The 26268-nt window shown below is 42.2% G+C and overlaps 1 protein-coding gene across 1 annotated transcript in view; it reads right to left on the bottom strand.

Moving 5' to 3' along the window:
- Positions 1-4294: 4294 nt before the first annotated feature.
- The window catches only part of LOC106567919 (calmodulin regulator protein PCP4), a 29571-nt gene continuing 7597 nt past the window's right edge, over positions 4295-26268 (bottom strand). Inside the window, exons 2-4 of the mRNA XM_014137811.3 lie at positions 8054-8102; positions 6037-6075; positions 4295-4854 (exon numbers count right to left, since the gene is read on the bottom strand). Coding sequence (XP_013993286.1) covers positions 4715-4854; positions 6037-6075; positions 8054-8102 — 228 coding nt within the window. The 3' untranslated portion in view covers positions 4295-4714. The remainder of the gene's footprint in view (positions 4855-6036; positions 6076-8053; positions 8103-26268) is intronic.

Genomic DNA, 26268 nt, shown 5'->3' on the forward strand with positions numbered 1-26268 from the left:
GACTTGAAAACTATTATGGACTACAAAGGGAAACCCAGACACGAGCTGCCCAGTGACGCGAGCCTACCAGACGAGCTAAAGGCCTTTTAACACTGAAGCATGCACAAGAGCACCAGCTGTTCTGGATGATTCCGTGATAACGCTCTCGGTAACCGATGTGAGCAAGACCTTTAAACAGGTCAACATTCAAAAGTCGCGGGGCTAGACGGATTACCAGGACGTGTACTCAAAGCATGTGTGGACCAACTGGCAAGTGTCTTCACTGACATTTTCAACCTCTCCCTGACCGAGTCTGTAATACCTACATGTTTCAAGCAAACCACCATAGTCCCTGTGCCCAAGGAAGCGAAAGTAACCTGCCTATATGATTACCACCCGTAGCACTCACGTTGGTAGCCATGAAGTGCTTTGAAAGGCTGGTCATGGCTCACATCAACAGCATCCTCACGGATACCCTAGACCCACTCCAATTCCCATATTGCCCCAACATAGCCACAGATGATGCATCTCAATCGTACTCACCACTGCCCTTTCCCACCTGGACAAAAGGAACACCTATGTGAGAATGCTGTTCATTGACTACAGCTCAGCGTTCAACACCATAGTGTCCACGAAGCTCATCACTAAGCTAAGGACCCTGGAACTAAACACCTCTCTCTGCAACTGGATCCTGGACTTCCTGACAGGCTGCCCCCAGGTGGTAAGGTTAGGCAACATCACGTCTGACATGCTGATCCTCAACACTGGGACCCCTCAGGGGTGTGTACTTAGTCCCCTCCTGTACTCCCTGTTCACCCACGACTGCATGGCCAAACACGACTCCAACACCATCATTAAGTTTGCTGACGACACAACAGTGGTAGGCCTGATCACCAACAACAATGAGACAGCCTATAGGGAGGAGGTCAGAGCCCTGGCAGTGTGGTGCCAGGACAACAACCTCTCCCTCAATGTGAGCAAGACAAAGGAGCTGATCGTGGACTACAGGAAAAGGCGGGCCGAACAGGCCCCCAGTAACATCGACGGGGCTGTAGTGGAGCGGGTCGAGAGTTTCAAGTTCCTTGGTGTCCACATCACCAACGAACTATCATGTTGGCCCCCGTGTCAGACTCATGATACTTACATTTAGATCAGTGCTTGCAAGATCCACTGACCACTGTCAATAATGGTACAGCATTTGTCTTCAGGATTAGCTTCCTGGAAAGACCCATCGAATGTTCTCCCCAATTGATAAAGCGACTTCGCTCAAAATGTGCACTGCACACGTGTGACATAATAGTACTTTTCGGTGGAGCCTATCCACCCAAAATGAAAGGCAGCAACCACTGTCGGATGTCTTCATTCTTCTGCAAATAGTGCAACGTATAATTTACGCTATGGCATCCATTCACAACACAGTGTGTTCTTGTGGGCATGCTTGTAAGTAGCTTGCTAGCTAACAGTCCCACCCCAGATGAAAGGTTACCTGTGTCTTTGGTCGTACGTTCTGCTTGAGTTAGCTAATGGTTTGTAAATGAAGCCAAAGCAAGGCGTAGACGGACATGTGATGAGGATTTTAAGGCAGTACATGTATTTTTTTTGCATTTTGAACATGTTTATCTAACCAGCTTATTTAGCTGTTCTGTGTTGCTATCTAATATTAGAGCATGGATAAGCTTTTTAATTAAATAAAAATATCATGCCTGTTTATATTGAAAACCCTATTTGGACGTCTTACAGTTAGAATACAATTCTCCACTTTTCTCCGAATGTTGACACTTATTTCAGGTCTCAATTCAGTTTATGTAAACTCATGACAAAAAGCAAAAGAAAGATGACCAAACAGCCAGCTACAAAGAACAGTGTCCCCACATAGCTTTACATCAGGTACCCTGATGAACCAATGAACTCAGGTCATTTGTCCTACTACTCACTAGGAATGTACTACTACTTATGCATGAACTACAATGTTGCCTTTTATGGGTTATTCATGACATTACTCCTAAGACAATCCATAGTCTTTAAACAAGTGCTGATTATAATCTTTCAACACCACATTTTAAAGGATTGCTATCGATAAAAAAGATAACTTCACGGGGTACACGGGAAGTCAGTATAGTTTCAAGTGCTTAAGACACATTCCGGAGGTTATTATATTGTAGCTCCAAGATATCAGCAGTATTAGCTTTCAGAGCCTGTTCAACCTCCCTAGTGATGAAATTGATAAATATGAGTTATGACATTTTACAAATAAAATGGATTTAGTATTGTCACAGTAAGGCCTAGATTCAATCGGATTAAGCGTTACCCAGCAGGTCTGAGTTGGCGGTGTCAGAGGTGTTACTGTGTTTTAAATCGGTGAACAGCTGCTTCTGTGATCGTTGTCATGAAGCCACACCCACCACACTCACGATAGAAGTTCAGAAAGAGAGAGTGTAGGCTATATAGAAATAATGACCCTCAAATTGAAAATCATTCAACAAAATAATGAGAATTTCTATCAGTCTAATTGAGGTATAGATTACATCTCACATTCAAGTGTTGAAGCTTGTGAACAAGGCCGCAAGGGATTTCTCTTAATGTGTCTCCGTGCAGCCAATGGCAATGTCCGCTTTAGGTAGAATGCCGGGGCCGCTTGTGGTTGTTCGCTTGTGGTTGTTGGCTAGAGCAGATCTGACAAAATCTAGCCCTAAGAAAATAATTTTGGGCCATGTGTTGATTTGGTGTGGAGTGGAGTGGCATGGTTTAATGGGGCTATGTACAGGGTGGGGGCTGGATTCAATCCATGTCATGGAACAATTTCGGTCGAGCTGTAACGTAGAATTCCCCCGATGCTTCTGCGATACGGATTGAATCCAGCTCCTGGGTGTGTTGCGTGACAGTAATATTGTGAAGGAATTGTCATGGAGGAAATGTGATTTTTCAGGTGGAAGCGGGCAGGGCCATTTGCAGGGCAAACACGGACATTGACGGCATGGGCGACACGGATTGCTGCTGCTTCATGACTAGTTTGAATCATGCTGGCATGTTGTTTTCAGAGGTGTTTCATGCCTGTGTATTTCATGTTTTGTGTGTGGACCTGTGTTTTTGCAATGAAGTAAGCAATAAAATAAAAAAAGAACACAACTGAAACGCTGGTTCACCAGTATGAACGAAATCGCAAGCCGCTTTTTTGTTCAAGCTTTTGTCCGTAAAAGATGGTCTGTTTGCATCTGCCAATTTATTGGCTGTCCAGTATCCAGTCGACCTGTCCCCAGAGCTTCCTATACAGTTAATCTCTTTCCATAACGTGTTGAGGCCGGAAATGAAGGATAATGAGAGGCTCAATTAAAGATGTTGCAGAACTGCTGTATTTTAAGCACCACTCCTTTCTGCCCAGTTTCCCTGATGTTGCTATGGCAATCAAGCTGTTTTTACCATCCCTGTAACTCCCTGTAGCTTCTGCGGAGAGATCATTTTCTAAACTAAAACTAATAAAGAACTACCTAAGAAGCATTGGGCTCTCGGTCTGATATGTGCTTTTGAACACCGGAGTAAGCTCCACTTATTGCACCAGAAACAAACACTTAGCTTCCAAGGAAATTCATTTAAAGGTTTATGAATGTCTTTTGGACAGTTTCTGTCAAAATGATTTATTAAATAAATAAAGAAAATAGACATCGATGACAGGCACATGGGCTAGTGGGGACCATAAACAAACACAATGTTAACAAAATAACTTCTGACTCAATGTTTACCTCTTTAGGATATTTATTAAGTATTCTTTGAACGTGTCTCTACTGAAGGATGATGGTATTGTACAGTATATTCCACTCATTTGGGTTTGAACAACAAAAGGAAACAATGGGGATTCAATAGAAACACCCATTAAAAAACAATTAATGCCGAAACAAAGTCATACAAACATAAAATAAAAACACTTTCCATTGACGTTGAAGGGAAGAAGGGAAGAAAGGAAATCCACAATTCTCACATAAATAATGGAACAAGCCCTAGATTTAGTTGGCAAGTTGAGACACCGGAGACATTGGAAAGCAAATTGTAGCCATTGATTCAATTCTAAATGCATCAGCCACTGGGCGCTGCGCTAACTGGGATGGATCAAACAAGACAAGCTGGAATGTCTGGAAACACTCCCCACAACAAGAGGGAAACACACCTAATAACGGACCTACTAGGAAAAAAAATCTTTAGATTTATGATGCCACAGCTGAAATCTGACAATCAATCTTCACAATACATTTGGCTACAAGTTCAGCCTGAGGGTGATAAAACCCTGGTTCCAGTTTCTTAATTGCTTTACGAGGAAACCTACTTATCAAGCAGCTTTTTATTGTTCAAATGGGTATATTGCAGCGTACATGACATGAGAGAGACATGAGAGGACTACTAAGGGTTTGGACAGCTACAGCAACTGGAAAATATAGTGTGTATTACAGTATCAATAAAAAACGAAAATAGCAAAATCATAGGAAAGATCAAGATATATCCAGAACTTAACCATCATTTATGGACACAGCAATCAATTAATAAGTTACTCATAATCATTTCAAAGATATCAGTGACCCCTTGATCCTTGAACCCTGACCCCTCCCTCCAGCCTTCCCTCTTCCCCTTAACTCCCCCTCAGTTGAGTCCATAACGGTGTGGTTTGATTGACATGCAAGACCAAACCCCCAACTGGTGCAGTCCCGGCCTATGGGAGACAGAGCTGCCCGGCTCTGTCCTTCCCACTCTAGGACTTTACTTCCTGCTTCTTCTTGCTCTGGAACTTCCGGAACTGTGATTGGATGGCCACAGCAGCCTTCTCCGTCTCCGGAGCCTTCATGTCGATGTCCGCAAAGTCCTCCTCAGGAGCAGCCTTCTTAGAGTCATCTGTAGCGAGGCAATAAAGACGGTGAGAGACTGGAAGAGAGAGTGGGACAGCATAGAAAACTGGGGAGTCGTACTGTATGTGACTCTACCACAGTTGGGGTAACTATTTCATCCCTCCATCATGAATGGAAAAGGTCACCTAAAAATGGGACAGTTTTCAATTCATGAATTGACTGAAAAACCTTCATTAACAGCTATAGAACGTTTCAAAGTTCATAGACATTTGTTTAATTTGAATTCAATTCAATAGATTATGTTTAAAGAAGCAGCCTTTTTCGAGCGTATACAGAGGGCAGGGGGCTTTGCAACTTCAAAGACTTTAAATCAGGGGATAAACTGTGAAATATGAAGCAAGGCCAGCTTTTCTAATCTCCCATACATATACATGCTGTCATGTCCTCTCTTCATCCAGGAGGATTTCATTTTCTAACTCCCCTTTCATTAGTCATACATTGCTCCCTTTAATCTAGAAGACAAAAGACATTCACAGTAATACATCAGAATATATTTCTTTTTTTATTTACTTACAAATGTAAGGTTAAACGTTTCCTAATACATAGATAATCAGAGCCAAAATGCCAGCAAAGACTAAATGAGTTCAGATCAGTGCCCATGCTAGATACTAAAGAGTGAACATTCTGTGAATATTAAGCCTTGGTTGATTGCTTAAATATGAGGAGTGAACATACAGAATTGGATGCGTGAAGTGACTGTGAATGACCAAAAAAGCAATACTGGGTCCAATTTCTGTGATGCAGGTTCAATTCCTAGGTCTCATTCCAACAGCATTGAGATGCGAAAGTGTACGTCAGTCTCCATTCACATGCATCTACTATGTGTATTGAATACTGAAAGATCCGTTCCTTTACAAGATGTCACACATGCCATATCCATTTTACATTGTACATAGTTGTGAATGTACACTCTTAGAAAAAAAGTTGCTATGTAGAACCTAAAAGGGTTCTTTGGCTGTCCCCATTGGAGAACCCTTTGAAGTACCCTTTTGGGGTTCCATGTGGAACCCTTTCCACAGAGGATTTTACATGGAACCTAAAAGTGTTCAACCTGGAACCAAAAAGGGTTATTCTATAGGGACAACCGAAGAACCCTTTCGGAACCCTTTTTTCCAAGAGGGTACTAATATATAAAATGTGCACACATACAGCAAAATGAACAACATACGTTTAGGTTTAGATGGATTTTCTTCACGACCTTGGCATCCTTTGAAGACAAAATGTTTTCAATGGAGAGGAATGTACATTTCATGATTGCAGAGCCCATACAATTACTCTCCAAGCTATCTTTCCTTGTGTAATGGAACAGTGTGGGGACATCCCATTTCACTGTGGGCCTAACCCATCTAAATTGATTGTCAGTGTCTATCGCCAGTGTCGCCAGTGTGGGTGCATTGTTTTTTAATATAGTTTTTGGAGGAAAGGGATGTTTCTCATGTACATATCTTATGTTCTTAGTAAACAGACAGAGTGCCCCCCCCCCGATACATATTGCACACTTCACAACAAGGTCACAGTCTTCCTAAACCATGAATTGAGACTTGAGGAGGTGCATGTGTGAATATCTAAATTCTCCCAAATTGATGATGTCTTCATTTCTGGGGGAGATGGTAAAAGGTCATGTTGGAGCTGGTGACTGTCTGATGTATGCTACTCAGGGACGCTGGGACAATGATTGATGAAGGTATAGTCTCAGAACATCTAGGTGAGAGCACTCAGTAGCCTATGGAGGGGTATTAAAATAGCTGGAATCCAAACTACATGAAATCCCCACTACCAAGTATATAGTTCACCAAATTTGTCTATAATAAAGCATAGTCAATATAATACTGAAAATAGTCAGCCTTAAAATAACTATAGGACTGAATGTGAGATTGTGGTAATAGATCATTCACTCATGTTACTAGAGCAGGCATGGGATGCAATTGTCAGTCTTTACATTATTATAGGTCCCTATGGTACATGTATTCTATCAACTTAAACTTAGACAATAAGATATGACCAAACTGGACCAATACAAGTTGCTTAGGTTACTAGCAAAAATAAAAAAGGTGAAAACAATCAAATGGAAATCGGCAAATGTCAAATAAACGTCATTGAATCAAATTCAATTGACAGGAGTATGGTATTTGTGTGGCTTTTACCTATGGATTAAACTGAATGACAATGCAACTCATCATCCAACCAGTTGAGGCTAAAATCCATATGAACACCAGGTCTCACTCTTTATACTGTCATCAGTGGCTCCAGAAGGGTGGAGAGGAGGCTCACGGCCACCCTGTTATGCTGAAGGAAGGATCAACTTAATGTGCAGAATGGCCAAATGAACCCTTTTAAAAGTGATTGGCTATCATTAACCTGCCGGCTTCATTGTGTCTTAGGATGAGATTCCAGGGATGGGGGGAAGGACATAGTATATGTTACATCAATTTATTATATTGTGTATTGTTTAAAAACTTAATAGGATCAATTGTTGGCTCTGTCGATACATATAGACTACAGGAAGGTTCCTAGTGTACAATATGACTATCAAATACCAAAGTCAGGGAAAAATATATTTAAAAAACTGTCTTGTGGAATTGTCAATTATTTGATCCAGAATCTATTTGAAGTAGGACTTTTAATTAAATGTATCCTGCAGTCACATTCACTTTACCTGAATGACTGAATTCTACACTTAATGTCATTTATAGATATCAAAGGATCCTCCAAAGTATTGCAAGCCTAAGTTTGACGTCTCTAACTCTGAGGATTTGAATGTCATTATCATGACAACAATGCCATGCCCCAGTATCGAAAGTAGGTCTTTCTGTGAATTTCAGGCATGAATGTACCCAAGGTAGATTGTCTTTATTTCTATAATGGCATATTTTCTTTCATAAAAAAACCCCACAAAAGAGAGTTAGTCAAGACAAATGATCTGTTGAGTTATGAGACATCTCTGATTCTCTGTTTTTGCTGTTTTTGGACATTCTGCTCTCCATGAGTAGAACTGCAGACTGTGGACTCTCACTCAATGTGTTCTATGACTCTCAAGCAATGTGGTCACATGAACCAACATGGATGGCGTTTTTGGAATTTCACAAGATGATTTTTAAAAGCAGGATATTAGTTAGTTACAGCAGGCCTACGTGATGTATGTTGTGTATTTTGTAATATTTTTCCTGAATAAATCCTGTACACACCTTGTCCAGCAGGTTTGCTGTTTCCACTCATGGCTCTGGATCCTTGTCTCTGCAAAGGAAGAGATAGAGAGGGATCCAATATTCATTACTTTACATATGGGGCAAAACTTAGAGGTAGACCAGTAGCCAGAAGGTCTCGGGCCGTTTATGTACATACATGCGTACATGTGTGAACTTCTGCTGAGACTTCTGCTCCGTGGAGGAAGCCCACACTCCCCATCCTGTACATCACTACCTGAGTTATTAATACAGTGCTTTCAATGAATTTAAATACAGCAGGTGAGCTTTGATGCCAGGTAGGCGGCTGAGGAGGGAAATCACAACAAAAAAATGGCAGTGTCCTCAGTTCTCCTATGGAAGGGGAACTAATTTCAAATCTTTGCCATCTGTCTCACTGTTAGTGTGGACAAAATCCCAAGGATTCACTGAGGTGATGGGATGGCATCCTTGTTAGGTCTCATCTTTCTGTGTTATACTCTGTCACATGGGGTGAGGTTGATACTGGGGTTCACCAGAGGTTACTAACACCCTCCCTTACTCTCTCCATCTAATTTTCTCTCCCCCTCACTCCATCTCTACCTTTCTTTTCCTCTTCCCCACCTTCTTCTTCTCTCTTCCTCTCTCCCTGCACCCTGCAGCTCTTAACAAACAATGCCTGAGCAGATAGGTGCCATGGCTCCGGACCCAGAGAGAGAAAGAAAGAGAGAAAGAGAGCGAGAGAGAGAGAAAGGAGCAGAGGGATGGGAAGCTAATCCAAGTTCAAAGGAATATAACACTCCTCCATATCAGGCCACATTAGAGCCATGAAATGAACTTCTACAGCCCAGACCAGCACTTCAGCGCAGTGCCACACATAAGACACTACACATTGCAGTCTATCCTCTATGTAGGGAAACACTGTCAAGGAGTACCATAGGCAACACTAGGTAGGAACATAGGGATCCACTGAACTGGTATACAAACAAGACAACGGACAAGAGATCCTATAGGACAACACCTCCAAAGACTGCCACGCAGGCAACTACAGTGAAACAACAACACACATACACAGACAAGATCAAAAGTTTACATTATGAGTTGGTATTACCCAACTGGAAAGGAGCGGATACCTTTATTGCTTTTCCACTGGTGCTGCTGTGATAAAGTAGAGAAGCTCAGCACATATAGAGTGGTTACAGAGGTTAATGAAGAAACAGTCATCGCTATTTAATCTGCTCTACTCTTTGTGTTGTTGATCGCTGTCATTGGTGACCCTGTAATTGTTTAATGGTTGTTTTCTCTTTAATGACACGCAACCAACGGCCAAGAGATGTGAAAGGGAACAGCTGTGATGAAAACCATCAACATGAAGGATGGTTTCTCCTAGTCTTCATCAGTTTGAGCTAAATCCCTGATTTAGGGTCGCATCAGCTCTGTGAACGCACCCCCAGTCTCTCTACACACTCCTCCCTCTCTCACTTCTCTTCCTCCTCCTCCCTCTCCCTCTGTGATCCTTCTCTCTGCCTGGATATGGTTAGAGCTTACATAACCAGGTTGGTCATAACGTTCAGGAAGATTACTCTGAACACACTGGCACATTTTCCACATTACTCCACTTTGCTCTTTTTAGTCTTTTATCTCGCCCTTTTTCAGCTCTATCTTTGTTTTACAGCGCCTAATAAAATTTGCCCCCAAAAAAGAATACATTTGCATGAGGCTTTAGAAACCATGAGTGAATTCCAAATGAGACTTTTGTCACGGCCGCCTGATTCTCACGTTCCCTCTCTACTCTCACTTCTGCTTGGCTCCTTGATGCTTATCGTTCCCACACTCGCTCATGCCAGTTTAGCAGCTATTGCCAAAGTCCTGCCAGCAACATCATCAACAAACCATTCAAAACATTATTATGTATTCTATATTATAGACAATTATGGGTCACATGCTCAGTGTGGTGTGGCGGCTTTCCACACTGAACATTTCATTAGGCGCAACAAAGTGTGGGCCGTTGTCTGTGCTGAGTGTCAGATGAAGTGATGAAGCTGTATCAGCCTGTTAATTAAAAGGGTTACACATGGACCACAGTCCCTATCTGAGACACTTTACTAGAATACTGTAGAGGATTGAGCGGGCACAACAATAACATCCTCACACGCCCTCTGCCTATCTCTCTCTCTGAAGCATGCAGAGGAGCAACATTTGAGGGTAAAGGATCTTGATAAGCATGACAACGTGGTCCGTTAGGCTCTTTTCTGTTGTTTCTTTGTTGTAACTCTGTGGGTTGGCATCATTAGTCCACCAATAGAGTAGCATGTGGATACCGACTGAACTTGCCGTGTAAGCAGAAAGCATCTTCCATATAGAGGAGATAAAGCAGTGGATCATGAATATTTGGTAAATGATGTCGATGCTTCAGGGTTTGGGGAGATGTGAACTGCCTTAGTTGTCTTTTTGGGTGAAACTAATGCAAAATAACAGTTTTTGCATTTTATAGCCAAGATAAAAATACCCACACGAAAGAATTTGTGACTGGCAAGAGTCCCACCACAATACATGGAGACATTGACATGATCTGCACAAACAGAGTTAATAGCATTTTGTCTCGTGAAAGAAGGCTTGAATTAATATGTATGTCTGAATGAATGAATGAGGGACACAATGTGCACTGCCAGATTGGCACTGAGGAGAGACCAGCAGATTTGTCACGCACCTGCAACCCTGTCTCTGGAAGACCTCAGCATCCACACACGCACGCACATACACACTCACACAAATGCTCTCTAACTCTCTCTTCCACTTCCTGAAAATCCCCTATCTTTGCAGTGGATTGTGAGCAGGGACCTTCTTCAAAACTACTGCTTTATTTCTGATTATATACACTACCGTTCAAAAGTTTAGGGTCACTTAGAAATGTCCATGTTTTTTAAAGAAAAACACATTTTTTGTCCATTAAAATAACATCAAATTGATCAGAAAGTGTTTACATTGTTAATGTTGTAAATTACTTTTGTAGCTGGAAACGGTTGATTTTTTTATGGAATATCTACAGTACATAGGCGTACAGAGGACCATTATCAGCAACCATCACTTCTGTGTTCCAATGGTACGTTGAGTTAGCTAATCCAAGATTATCATTTAAAAGGCTAATTGATCATTAGAAAACCCTTTTGCAATTATGTTAGCACAGCTGAAAACTGTTGTATTTCAATTTATGCTCAGCCGTGCCTCGCAAGTGCTACACCAACTGATCTATTTTGTTATCAAAGCTCGAGTTTTGAAATATAATATGGTCTGAGAAGAACAATATTGGCAGGCCAGGCATATGCTGTGATAATGTATTAGGCGTACTGCACAAACCTCATTCCTACAGAACTGTTTTTATTAGGTTAAAACATTTGAAGCCATGTTTAAAAATAAATCTGAGTGGTAGATGCCGGCTTGCTTTTGACCGTGAAAGTGATCTTGACTCTGAAAAGGTTGGTGACCACTGGTGTAGATAAAGGTGAGGAGACAGGTTTCAGAAGGATTTTTAAGCCTTGATACAATTGAGAAATGGATTGTGTATGTGTGCCATTCAGAGGGTGAATGGGCAAGACAAAGGTTTTAAGTGCCTTTGAATGGGTTATGGTAGTAGATGCCAGGTGCACTGGTTTGTGTAAAGAACTGCAACACTGCTGGGTTTTTCACGCTCAACAGTTTCCCGTGTGTATCAAGAATGGTCCACCACCCAAAGGACATTCAGCCATCTTGACACAACTGTGGGAAGCATTGGAGTCAACATGGGCCAGCATCCCTGTGGAACGCTTTCGACACCTTGTAGAGTCATGCCCTGACGAATTGGGGCTGTTCTGGGGGGGGGGGGGGGGTTCCTAATGTTTAGTATACTCAGTGTAGAATGCAGTGTATGTTACTGATAAGAGAGAGTCTGCAGATGAGAGGTAGCCACAGATTTAGAGCTAAGTGTGTTTTGTAACCACAGATTTAGAGCTAAGTGTGTTTATATGAGTGTACCCTTCACTTCATTTCTGATTGTGTAACTAATATCCAAACTAGAGATGGGGGTCATGTGTACTGTCTCCTGGCAGCCTTCAGTCCAGGAAGTCTGCACTACAGTGTGTCCTACTTCAGCTCAGCATAGTTCAGCCTGGTTGGGCCCATGGACAGCGCAGCTTACACAACTGCCATGTAAAACATTACATTAAGTTGGCCACTGAGAGATGCCAAAACAGATGGCTCCCAATGAAGGAATACTTGTTTGGTTCGGCCCGCGAGTGAGCAAGAGAGTGGGTGTGTGTGTGCGCATGTGTGGGTGTGTGAGTTTGTGTGCTCGTGAATCCAACTCATGCCAGACCTAAATAAAACCTGAAACTCAGATGTGTGAGAGTATGGACAAATCTTTATACTTAGTGGCGTGTGAACGTGTGCGCGGGTATGTGTGTGCGCCAGTGTGTGTCTGTTGCACGCTGACATGCCTCGGTTCCATCACACCTCGTCCCAATACATCTGAGCCTCTCCTCCACTCCTTTCCTCCCCTCCCTCTCCCATCTGCTCTCCTCTTCTTCACTCTCCTCCTCTCCTCTACTGGGCTTCATTTCATTAACCCACAGACCTATCATGAAGGATGACCTTGTCTCCACCTCATCTCATCTTTACTGATAGAGATGTTCCTGACACAAGAGAGCCTAGGACACACAAAGAGTAATGAATGAATGGTGCTGTGGTGAAAAACGTAGGAACACAGCAATGAGAGACAGATTAACAAAGCTTTTACACAACCTAACTTTTGCACACTCAAATTCCATTCCAAAACGCTATATATAATTTTTCAGAAATGTTGGTAAATTAGCTTTTATTGTTTAAAGAAATTATGAAAAAGATTGGTGCTTTTTCTAATCATGGCCTGGGGTTGTTCAACGACAGACATGTACTTATTTAATAACTTGATTTCATTTTAGAGAGACAGTTAATCATGTTTTCTTTGCACACACAGAAAAAATGATGTTTTATTGTCACATACACTGGATAGGTGCAGTGAAATGTGTTATTTTACAGGGTCAGCCATAGTAGTACAGCACCTCTGGAGGGAATTAGGGTTAAGTGCCTTGCTCAAAAGCACATAAACAGATTTTATTCCACCTTGGGTATTCAAACCAGCAACCTTTCGGTTACTGGACCAACACTCTAACCGTTAGGCTACCTGCCACCCCCTGCTATAGCGCTTAGCAAAAAAACAAAAACATTTTCATACACATCTAAAAGCTACAAATTCAAAATATGACAACAGTAATATTTTACACACACACATGAAGGAACCCACATTTATTTGAAGAGTTTATTTCCAAAACGCTATAATCACCAATTTCACACACACACACACACACCAACAAAAGAAACGTCCCTTTTAAAGGACCCTGTCTTTCAAAGATAACCCAAATAACTTCACAGATCTTCATTGTAAAGGGTTTAAACACTGTTTCCCATGCTTGAACCAATGAACCATAAACAATTAATGATCATGCACCTGTGGAACGGTCGTTAAGACACTAACAGCTTACAGACGGTAGGCAATTAAGGTTACAGTTATGAAAACATAGAACACTAAAGAGGCCTTTCTACTGACTCTGAAAAACATCAAAAGAAAGATGCCCAGGGTCCCTGCTCATCTGCGTGAATGTGCCTTAGGCATGCTGCAAGGAGGCATGAGGACTGCAGATGTGGCCAGGGCAATAAATTGCAATGTCCGTACTGTGAGACACCTGAGACAGCGCTACAGGGAGACAGGACGGACAGCTGATCGTCCTCGCAGTGGCAGACCACGTGTAACAACACCTGCACAGGATCGGTACATCCGAACATCACACCTGAGGGACAGGTACAGGATGGCAACAACAGCTGACCAAGTTACACCAGGAATGCACAATCCCTCCATCAGTGCTCAGACTGTCTGCAATAGGCTGAGAGAGGCTGGACTGAGGGCTTGTAGGCCTGTTGTAAAGCAGGTCTTCACCAGACATCACCAGCAACGATGTCGCCTATGGGCAGAAACCCACCGCTGCTGGACCAGACAGGACTGGCAAAAAGTGCCCTTCTCTGACGAGTCGCAGTTTTGTCTCAACATGGGTGATGGTTGGATTCGCATTTATCGTCGAAGGAATGAGCGTTACAATGAGGCCTGTACTCTGGAGCAGGATCGATTTGGAGGTGGAGGGTCCGTCATGGTCTAGGGCGGTGTGTCACAGCATCATCGGACTGAGCTTGTAGTCATTGCAGGCAATCTCAACGCTGTGCGTTACAAGGAAGACATCCTCCCCCCTCATGTGGTACCCATCCTGCAGGCTCATTCTGACATGACCCTCCAGCATGACAATGCCACCAGCCATACTGTTTGTTCTGTGCGTGATTTCCTGCAAGACGCGAATGTCAGTGTTCTGCCATGGCCAGCGAAGAGCCCGGATCTCAATCCCATTGAGCACGTCTGGGACCTGTTGGATCGGAGGGTGAGGGCTAGGGCCATTCCCCCAGAAATATCCGGGAACTTGCAGTTGCCTTGGTGGAAGAGTGGGGTAACATCTCACAGCAAGAACTGGCAAATCTGCAGCTGGTGGCCACACCAGATACTGACTGTTACTTTTGATTTTGACCCCCCCTTTGTTCAGGAACACATTATTCCATTTCTGTTAGTCTCATGTCTGTGGAACTTGTTCAGTTTATGTCTCAGTTGTTGAATCTTGTTATGTTCATACAACTATTTACACATGTTAAGTTTGCTGAAAATAAACGCAGTTGACAGTGAGAGGACGTTTCTTTTTTGCTGGGTTTATATACACACTTTTAGAACCACATATACAGTACCAAGCTCATGCTTATGCAACAGGCACCACTTTTTAGAGGCTAAACGTTCACAAAAACCTCATATGTAGATACAGTAAAACATGTAAATCTCTACCTATTTATCTTTCTTTTAACATTTATTTTAAGAGCTTATATCCAAAACGCTATATCTACCAATTTTTCACACATATATCTGGGTCTGGGTCAGAGATTAAGAGATTGCATCGGCCCCTGACCTCAGTGGCTGGGTCTGTCTGTGGTGAACGCCTGTGGTTGCTGGTCACTCTCCCCGACCATGTAGTGCCGACAGTCATTCAGGAGCATCATGGTGATACATTGAGACATCTGTCACAACATTATGTCAGACTCACACTGAACACGCCAACTTGCCATTCATCATTAAACACTGCACGCAGGCAAAGGCATAAAATACACAAACATAAACACAAGCAAAAACGAAAACAGATTCTCATGTTGGGCCACCAAGCAGCACAGCCATTTCCAGAGATGCCACTGATTAGGAGTAGGAGATTTGAGAAAGAGGAACAACAACAGCAGTCATGGTGCACTCAGTCTATTACATAGTGTTTCACTGAGACGCAGGCCATAATATGGCCAGTTAAACTGAGTGGGCATAGTTACTGCAGGAACTGCAGAGATAACGAGTCCATGGTGTTCATTCAGTTCAGTTCAGTCAGTTCCCATTTGAGACAGGCATCATGGGCACAGCTTGGACTGAGGCACTGAGGAGCTGCTTGTCACGTCATGCTCCCAGTCCCATATGTCAAAGCCGGAGAGGAAGCTTAACTAATGGGATGAAGGTGATGATGGTGATAATAATGATTATGTTTCCAGCACATAAGGCTGGTTTTTCCTAACATGGTTGAGTCATAAGGTATAGTGAGCACACAGCTCGGAGCTTTGGGAGGTGTTGGTAGATAACACAGAGCTGTGATTCCTTCTTACGCTCTCTCTCACACACACACACACACACACACACACACACACACACACACACACACACACACACACACACACACACACACACACAAAGACGTAAGCAAGCATAAGACCCTGCCATCCTCTGTCCCTTCCACAGGAGGTAAATTGCTGACGGGTGAGTCGGTGAATCCCCAGGGCATGCCCAGCCCAGCCTGGTCCTATACTCGCATGCAGAGCTTGGCACGCACCACAGCGCAGTGCGTTTAACCTGGTGCCACCCAGAGGTCTGCACTCAGCACTCCACAGCCCTTCAGCTTGACTCTTCAACCTGTCTGTCTACCTGGCAAAGCCACCCAAAGTCACGACAAACCGCTTCCTCTCACTGTACACCTTAACCCCTTACTAGGGGTAGATGGGAGCTGGGTTACTGTATATGAGCCAAACCGCATTGCCTCAAGCTCACATTGATGGTCTGGATATATGGTATAGAGCTGCCTTTATTGCATAGCTAGTACGTAACCTTAACAACGATGTGTTGTTGTGAAATGAAATATCATCAGTAGGCAGATAGAGACATTCCCTTCCTGCTGTTAGTTAATATATTCAAGTGAAATTTCTGCTGTAGTTTAAACCTAGATCGGAGCATCACTTCCTCTTTGATGTTAAGCATGTATGTTTAACCATTGATATAATTTATTTAATAAAGCACGCCCTCACATCTCACAATGATGTGATGAAAGGGTGGTGTGGCAGTTTGGGGGTTGAATTAGTCAAATAAATAAATGTCTCCTCGCTGACGTTTCTGGGGCTATTTTGGGTGTTTCTGGCAGCTTGGTCTCTCCAGAGGTTCTCCACACTGCAGTCAGTGTCTATTAACTATTCAACAAGGAGGAGGAGACGCTAGGCAAACTAGGCCACAGATGACAATGTCGACGATGCAGCCCCAACCAACAGTCCTCAGCAGCCCTATCATTGTGGAGTGTGCAGGGGATGGGACTCGGGAGCCGGAGTGACAGTGTGGAAGACTGGCTACCACGGCTCAGAGGGATAGGAGGGAGGTGGGAGCTGAAGGGAAGCAGGGTTCAGGTAGGATGGATCCGGCTACTGAGACAGGGTGATTCAGACTCAGACACTGGACTATGACAGCTATGGTTCATAGCCACCAGAACTGTTACCAAAAATGTGCACTCAAGCTTAGTGGATTTTCTGCTGCAAAGCCCCCATTGTGATTTGGTACTATACATGGACGTTGAAATTGTATCCACCTAAGCATTGGGCGCTCTCCTAAGCTTATCTATGTACAGGCCCTACTGTGATTTGTATTGTTGTCTGGTAAATGAAATGAACACTGAAATTGGACAAGACAAGCAATAAGCCAGCTGATTGGAGTGAATGTGAACTATTCAAATTAACCATTTTCACCACTGACCAATGGAACCCTCACTGTATTAACCTAAGAATAACCGCTTCTTCACACATTACCAGGTGTCGAAACTCATTAGCATACCGGTACGCCAATGTTCCCTAATCAAAAAGACCTGACACAAGAAGAGAGTCTCCTTTAAATGAATGCTTTCAAGGCAGAGCTTTAAGCGGAGATGGTCTTTGTCATTATTCCAGGCTCTATGGGAGGAAAGGGATCTCCTCAGCTCAGCTGCCAACACATTAGATAACTCTGGCTTAACCATAATTCTGTCTTGTAGCCCGATATCCAGCTTAAAAGCTCCGGACTTGGCAACGTTGGACGGAAATGGGCAAAAATTCAATGCATGCACATACAGAAATTATTACTTAGCCTAATAATCGCTGGAATCCTGTCAAGTGTCCATCTACCTTGAAGGGTAGTGCTAGAATGCCTACTCGTTAAGCAGACGCACAGTTTAGAGGACAGAGGATGTCCATGTTGGAATGGGATGGCATAATGGTAAAGGTCTTCCTCTCATGCGTTAATGCTCTGGTGTTGGAGGGCACAGTTAACGCGTTCAACTTCATATTTAAGTCATTCAGCACACATTCTTATGTAGAACAACTTACAGAAGGGAGTGCATACATTTTCACACTGTTCATCCTTGGGAACCAAACTGGCGTTGCAAGTGCCATGCTCTACCAAGTGAGCCACAGGCTTGACTCATCCATCTATCCAGAATCTGAAGCCCCTGAGAGAAGGAAAGTTAGGGGACGACCTTGGTGATAGGAGTGACCGTGGGAAAGACTATTTTGAGATGGCCTCCTCTTCGTGACAGTGTTAAGTGACAGTTGTTGAACTTTAGTTCATTCTCTCTGGCATTGCATTTAGCTGTTTGTTAATATCAGCATAGAAGTCAATTGAGTAGATTCTGCCTCTGCTCTTCACTTTAGACCTGGGAATGTTGCCTATGTTCATTCAGTCTGCACACCGACTGATGTAACAAAGGAGAGTGAAATTTTGCAATGACAATAACAAGGCTTCAGACTAGGTATGAGCATCATAATTCCAGATACTGTCTGAGTATAATGTAAGTTCTTTATGTTTGTCTTTCCGTCCATACTTTCTGGAAAGTTCAGATTCTGTATTACTTTCTTTGTATAAAAGGTAATTATCATTCCATGCGTTGCCATGGTAAACATTGCAAGACGGAAAATCTTTATGTAGAGACAGACAATCCAGCAAGACATGAATCTCTAATTATAGAAGAGGGACCTAGTGACATGTGAGTGCTGTGCTTCTAGTGGGCCACTCATTCCAAGTCAGGTACTTCCATTGACATCCAATCTGCCCTGGCTGCCACTCCATGATGTGTTAACAGAGCCTTCCTACCCTCACTGACCTCTATGTGTTGTACTAACTACAGTACTCATTATCAGACAGACAGGAAGTAGCAGTTTTTCTCCCTGCTGGAATAACCGGAGCAAAACTAATGATACAACAGCATGGTTTCCTCATAAAACATTAACACGCATTAGACAGACTCCAGGGCTCTCTCTCTCAACACACATCCAACAAAGTGCACGACATCTTTCAGCAGCACATCTGTATATACAAGCGTCTCAGAGTAGGAGCGCTGATTTACAGTTGTATCAGTTTTGCCTTTTAGATTCTAATGAATGGACCTGATCCTGGATCAGCACTCCTACTCTAAGATGTTTAATGAATACAGGCCCAGAAGACATGACGGCTGCTGTCTACACTCTATTTCTATTCGGATGAGTAATCATAATGAGAAGTTGATCCATACAGTCAATCCTGTCCCTCAGTCCTAGCTCGAGGACATGGCTATATGTAGCTGGTTATTATACAGTAAGTGTAATCCTTTGGCATCACGTGGAATGTGTTACGAAAGCATCATAAAAACAATGGGGTATTAGATGGTTAGGCGTTGTTATACATGCATCGTATTTATGTTACTTTATTGAGATTAATGCTGAATGAGACGAAAACAAATGTCCTGAGTAGAGGTCGACTGATCATGATTTTTCAACGCCGATACCGATTATTGGAGGACCAAAAAAAGCCGCTGCCGATTAATCAGCCGATTTTTATTTATTTTTATAATGGCAATTACAACAATACTGAATGAACACTTATTTTAACTTAATATAATACATCAATAAAATCAATTTAGCCTCAAATAAATAATGAATTTTGGTTTAAATTTGGTTTATATAATGCAAAAACAGAGTGTTGGAGAAGAAAGTAAAAGTGCAATATGTGCCATGTAAGAAAGCTAACGTTTAAGTGCCTTGCTCAGAACATGAGAACATATGCAGAGCAAGGGGAACAACTACTCCTAGTCTCAGAGCGAGTTTACATTTGAAACGCTATTAGCGCAAACCCCGTTAACTAGCTAGCCATTTCACATCGGTTACACCAGCCTAATCTTGGGAGTTGATAGGCTTGAAGTCATAAACAGCGCAATGCTTGAAGCATTGCGAAGAGCTGCTGGCAAAACGCACTAAAGTGCTGTTTGAATGAATGCTTACGAGCCTGCTGGTGCCTACCACCACTCAGTCAGACTGCTCTATCAAATCATAGACTTAATTATAACATAATAACACACAGAAATACGAGCCTTTGGTCATTAATATGGTCGAATCCGGAAACTATCATCTCGAAAACAAAACGTTTTTTCTTTCAGTGAAATACAGAACCGTTCCGTATTTTATCTAACGGGTGGCATCCCTAAGTCTAAATATTCCTGTTACATTGCACAACCTTCAATGTTATGTCATAATTACGTAAAATTCTGGCAAATTAGTTCGCAATGAGCCAGGCGGCCCAAACTGTTGCATATGCCCTGACTCTGCGTGCAATGAACGCAAGAGAAGTGACACAATTTCACCTGGTTAATATTGCCTAATAACCTGGATTTCTTTTAGCTAAATATGCAGGTTTAAAAATATATACTTCTGTGTATTGTTATGGTTAGGTACAGTCGTGCAACGATTTAGCTTTTTTCGCAAATGCGCTTTTGTTAACCTCTCTTGGGTAGGGGGCAGTATTTTCACGGCCGGATGAAAAACGTACCCAATTTAAACGGCTTACTACTCGGGCCCAAGAACTAGAATATGCATATTATTAGTAGATTTGGATAGAAAACACTCAGAAGTTTCTAAAACTGTTTGAATGATGTCTGTGAGTATAACAGAACTCATATGGCAGGCACAAACCTGAGAAAAATCCAACCAAGAACTGGGAAATCTGGTTCTTGTAGTCTTTTCAAGTCATTATCTATCTAACACACAGTGACTTAGGGTTAATTTTGCACTTCCTAAGGCTTCCACTAGATGTCAACAGTCTTTAGAAAGTTGTTTGAGGCGTCTATGGTGAACAGAGAGCGAACAAAGGAAGTTGGAAGTTACTGACTCAGGAAAGCACATGAGTTCATTGGCGCGCTTTCACGTGAGGGGTAGCTGTGTTCCAAAACGTTTTTCAAGACATTGGAATCGTCCGGTTGGAATATTATTGAAGTTCTAAGTTAAAAAGGCCCTAAAGATTGATGCTATACAACGTTTGACATGTTTGAACGAAAGTAAATAGAACTTTTTTTTACTTTTCGTTGTGACATTTTGGCCGCGCTTCCTACACTTGGAGTAGCTTACTGAACCCGCAAACAACAAGGAGGTATTTGGACATAAATGATGGACTTTATCGAACAAAACAAAATGTATTGTGGACCTGGGATTCCTGGAAGTGCCTTCTGATGAAGATCATCAAAGGTAAGTGAATATTTCGAATGCCATTTATGATTTTAGATGACTCCAAAATGGCGTGTATCTGTAATGCTTGATGTCTTTTTCTGAGCGCAGTACTCAGATTATTGCAAAGTGTGCTTTCCCCGTGAAGCTTTTTTGAAATCTGTCACAGCGGTTGCACAAAGGAGATGTTCATCTATAATTCTTTGAATAACAGTTTAATATTTTATCAACGTTTATGATGAGTATTTTTGTAAATTGTAGTGCTGATTCACCGGCAGTATTGGAGGCAAAATATTTTATGAACATCACGCGCCAATGTAAAATGCTGTTTTTGGATATAAATATCAACTTGATCGAACAAAAAATGCATGTATTGTGTAACATGATGTCCTAGGAGTGTCATCTGATGAAGATCGTCAAAGGTTAGTGCATAATTGTAGCTGGTTTTCTGGTTTTTGTGATGCCTGTTCTTGCTAGGAAAATGGCTGTGTGGTTTATCTTGTGTTGGAACTGTCCTAACATAATCTAACTTTATGCTTTCGCCGTAAAGCCTTTTTGAAATCGGACAATGTGGTTACATTAAGGAGACGTGTATGTTTAAAACGCTAGCGTCCCACCTCCCCAAGAGAGGTTAAATCATCCCCCGGTTGGCGAAGTTGGCTGTCTTTGTTAGGAAGAAATAGTCTTCAAACTGCATATACCCTGACTCTGTTGCAAAAGGTGACACATTTTCCCTAGTTAAAAGAAATCCATGTTAGCAGGCAATATTAACTAAATATGCAGGTTTAAAAATATATACACTTGTGTATTGATTTTAAGAAAGACATTGATGTTTATGGTAAGGTACACGTTGGAGCAAAGACATTCCTTTTCACGAATGCGCACCGCATCGATTATATGCAACGCAGGACAGGCTAGATAAACTAGTAATATCATCAACCATGTGTAGTTAACTAGTGATTATGATTGATTGATTGTTTTTTCTAAGATAACTTTAATGCTAGCTAGCAACTTACCTTGGCTTCTTACTGCAGTCGCGTAACAGGCAGGCTCTTCGTGGATTGCAATGTAAAGCAGGTGGTTAGAGCGTTGGCCTAGTTATCCGTAAGGTTGCAAGATTGAATCCCCGAGCTGACAAGGTAAAAATCTGTCGTTCTGCCCCTGAACAAGGCAGTTAACCCACCGTTCCTAGGCCGTCATTGAAAATAAGAATGTGTTCTTAACTGACTTGCCTAGTTAAATAAAGGTGTAAAAAAAAAAATATATATATATATTATATATATATATATATATATATATATATATATATATAAATCAATAAAATAAAAATAATAATAATAATAATGAATCGGTCGACCTCTAGTCCTGAGACTGACTGTTATGAGAAACTGGAGCTCAGATGCTAATCTCTCTTTATGATTCTCTCTAAGACATGCAAAACTGGGTTGAAATAGTTGTTTTCTTTCAATACTTTAGCTGTGCTTGATTGAGTTTGCCAAATATATGGGTCTGGCGCAATGGAACAAATGGAATAGTTCCAAAAGTGCATACTTTAGTCCCATCTGGCATACCTGGCAGGCTAAGTCAAACAATCAAATTATTTGAAAGATCTTAAATACAATTTCAACCCTGGACTGCTTCCATGCTTAAATGTGTCTGCAGTGTCAAGCTTACTACAAGCTCTACGCAGATGCAAGATTCAGAGTGTTGCAATGTCGTTTTTAATACCAAAAAAGCGTCTTCTTGTAAATGCTCCAGCATTCAAAACACATTTTTACTACCTGAAAATTGAGACATGCCGTATCATTCCTTCCGTAGCTGTGGGGGCAGTGTTGTTGCTTGATTGATTTATCTGATCTATAGGCTATATAGACTATTCATCAAAGTAGCATATTTCGTATCGATACATTTTTATTTTTTATTTATTTATTAAATCGGCAAATCGGTGTCCAAAAATACCATTTACCGATTGTTATGAAAACGTGAAATCGGCCCTAATTAATCGGCCATTCCGATTAATCGGTCGACCTCTAGTTGGAACATTGCTACTTCCATTCAGCCACAAGAGCATTAGTGAGGTCGGGCACTGATGTTGGGCGATTAGGCCTGGCTCGCAGTCGGTGTTCCAATTCATCCCAAAGGTGTTTGATGGGGTTGAGGTCAGGGCTCTGTGCAGGCCAGTCAAATTCTTCCACACCGATCTCTACAAACCATTTCTGTATGGACCTCGCTTTATGCACGGGGGCATTGTCATGCTGAAATAGGAAAGGGCCTTCCCCAAACTGTTGCCATAAAGTTGGAAGCACAGAATTGTCAAGAAAGTCATTGTATGCTGTAGCCTTAAAATGTCCCTTCACTGGAAGTAAGGGGCCTAGCCCGAACCATGAAAAACAGCCCCAGACCATAATTCCTCCTCCACCAAACTTTACAGTTGGCACTATGCATTCAGGCAGGTAGCATTCTCCTGACATCTGCCAAACCCATTTCATCCATCATTTCCACTGCTCCAGAGTCCAATGGCGGCGAGCTTTACACAACTCCAGTCAACGCTTGGCTTTGCGCATGGTGATCTTGTGTGCAGCTGCTCGGCCATGGACATTTGACAAACTGACTTGTTGGAAAGGTGGCACCCTATGACGGTGCCATGTTGAAAGTTACTGAACTCTTCAGTGAGGCCATTCTACTGCCAATGTTTGTCGATGGAGATTGAATGGCTGTGTGCTATTGCCACCTTGACAATGGGTGTTGGACCGGCGACGATATAATGTTACCAAAAGGTGTCCTCTACTCCAAAAATCCCACTCCACCGACCTGTATGCATGCACATAGATCAACGGAGTGAAACTTGAAGTAACCTTTAATAATTGCTAGAAATTAAATCTGCCTCCTCTCCTTCTCCTGGTGTCTGTCCCCATCCCACACCTCTGATGTTAGCCCTATGTTGTGGACCAGGTTATGGGGAGTGCACAGCAGACAGGGATCAGACCCTAGATCAGACAATTTAGCTGGATTACAGATCATTTTAGCATAATCTCTGCTCATTGTGAGGGACGATTAGGGTCAGAGTGTGGCATCGTGATTCACAATGAGCACTGAATAATTCTGAACCAGGACCATGTATCACCAGCGTAATGTTGCATGTTTCGTACAACATGGAGTATTACATAAGGACAACATATTGGACTGATCTGAGGACTGTGACCAATTTCAATTTGAGAGAAACATATGATTAAAACAAAAAATATCGATGTACTGTCATTCAGAAGAGATTATACCAATTAATATGACATTTCCACTAACAGATTAACTAAAAAATATTGTTCAGGTCAAAAAAGAAAAAAAATTGACTTTTGCTAATTTCCTCAGACTTCAATTGACTGAATTGGTGTCTAAATCTGTCGAACAGGCACTTCTGAGCTGAATTTAATTCACCCTTTCTGACTTTCATCAGTAGAAACGAGGATAAAAAGGACACAAAGAGACACTACTCATCCCTACCTCCCTTGCCTCTGCTACACTGACCTTTTTACACTAATTGGTAGCAACCTTCTCTCATTCTCCTTTTCCATTGATGTAGAAAGGCTAGAGTGAAGAGAGGGCCTGGTGGTCCACATCTGATGATGAAACAGAGGGCTTTGCTAAGTAGGCACCAAAGCCACCATGCAGTTCCATGATGTTAAATTGTTGGATGCAGTTCCATATTGGACTCTTTGTCTGATGCATTGCCATTACTTAGAGAGAGCATCAGTAGGTTAAGATTTAAAAAATACTATTTTCAAATAGAGGATGTTATGAAATTGTTTAAGTTTCTATATCATAGCAATGTAATAAAATATGTCAAAATCAAGTTATGTGTATACCACTGTTAGTTGATCATAGCATGCATGATTGATGGTTTTTGAATCAATGAACCATTTCCTTATTATTCTGCATCTACTATACACACATCCATATGAATGGCATACTTCAGTACTTGTCATCTTAACCTACACTGACAACTCACATGGAAAACACCAAACCACTGGACCATGCTCTCAAAGCTAATCAAACAAGGCTGACTGCACCCTGTTTTTAAGCCTGGAGGCGACACTAGCTGTGCTGCTCTTTCTGTCTATATATCTACCAATCTATCTGCCTCCCTTCCCATCTCTCTTCATCTACTTTATCTATCTGCCTGCCCGATCACAATCGACGACTAACTCAGAGACATTGGTAAGGTTTATTTACAGCACGTTAAGTTGGTTGGGTCCCCCAAGTCTCTACAGGGATAGAACATTCTGGATCATCTACCCATTTTCTTAACCACACTGCACCTTCACTGTGGAGGCAGAGTTTTATCACATCGTGTTTCATAATGACATAGCATCACATTCAACGTAGTAAAATGCTTATTTTTACCCCAAAATAAATTTGAAGGCAATAGAACAAACAGTGTTGTGATTTGTTGCCATTGCGAAGAGGCTGTGAAATTAAACAAGTGAGTGTCTCATCAACACGACAGATATCATGGCTGTTGAATGATCCTGACCTGTCTAAATCTGAATGTGACAGGACGGGATAGATACACAGCACCACAGACAGAACCAAATCTCCACCCGAGCGGATTTACATAATCCTGCATGCAACAAAAAAATACTGAACAAGTCTGCTTAATATCTGAGTATTTGTGGAGAGCATTCCAATCTAGCCTGTTGACAGAGGGACGGTCGCTTGTCTCTAAATGTGGAGAAAATGTGGATTTAGGGCCCGGGTTCTAATGCTATCGCCAGAGGCCTGACACAAGGCCTTAATGCATGTACAGATGCAGTTACAAATAATACACAGGCATATACTTAAGAAATTACCCAGCTGCTTTTCAAAACCACAGATGGCTCCTAAAGCCCCCAGCCAGGAGGCTGCAGCGTGGACGGTTGCGATGTGTTTAAAAGACACTGAGACCAAGCAATTCTTCAGGCTCTGGCTGAGACTGGGACCAGGGTGTGTGACTAGTTTATGATTGCATGTGATTCTTTCTCTGATTATCTCCCACCCTCCCCCATACACTGTGCGCACCACCTCTTTTCTGCTCTATATATAACCCAGTAGTAACCCAATACTGGGCCCCATCTTGACTGGTTACCTGCACATTGTTTGGAACACATCGTCATTCCATTCCAGTGTCTTCATACTGGGTACAAATTGGTGAGTATATTTTGGCCTATTTATAGCCCCATAGGTAGAAAGTTTGTGTGAAAGTAAATGAGTGGTGGGGTGGGAGGTGAGCTAGTGGGGATTATTGGCATTGATTTCCA

This window comes from Salmo salar, chromosome 13 (genome assembly GCF_965601325.2).
Source record: "Salmo salar chromosome 13, fSalSal1, whole genome shotgun sequence".
Taxonomy (NCBI): Eukaryota; Metazoa; Chordata; class Actinopteri; order Salmoniformes; family Salmonidae; genus Salmo; species Salmo salar.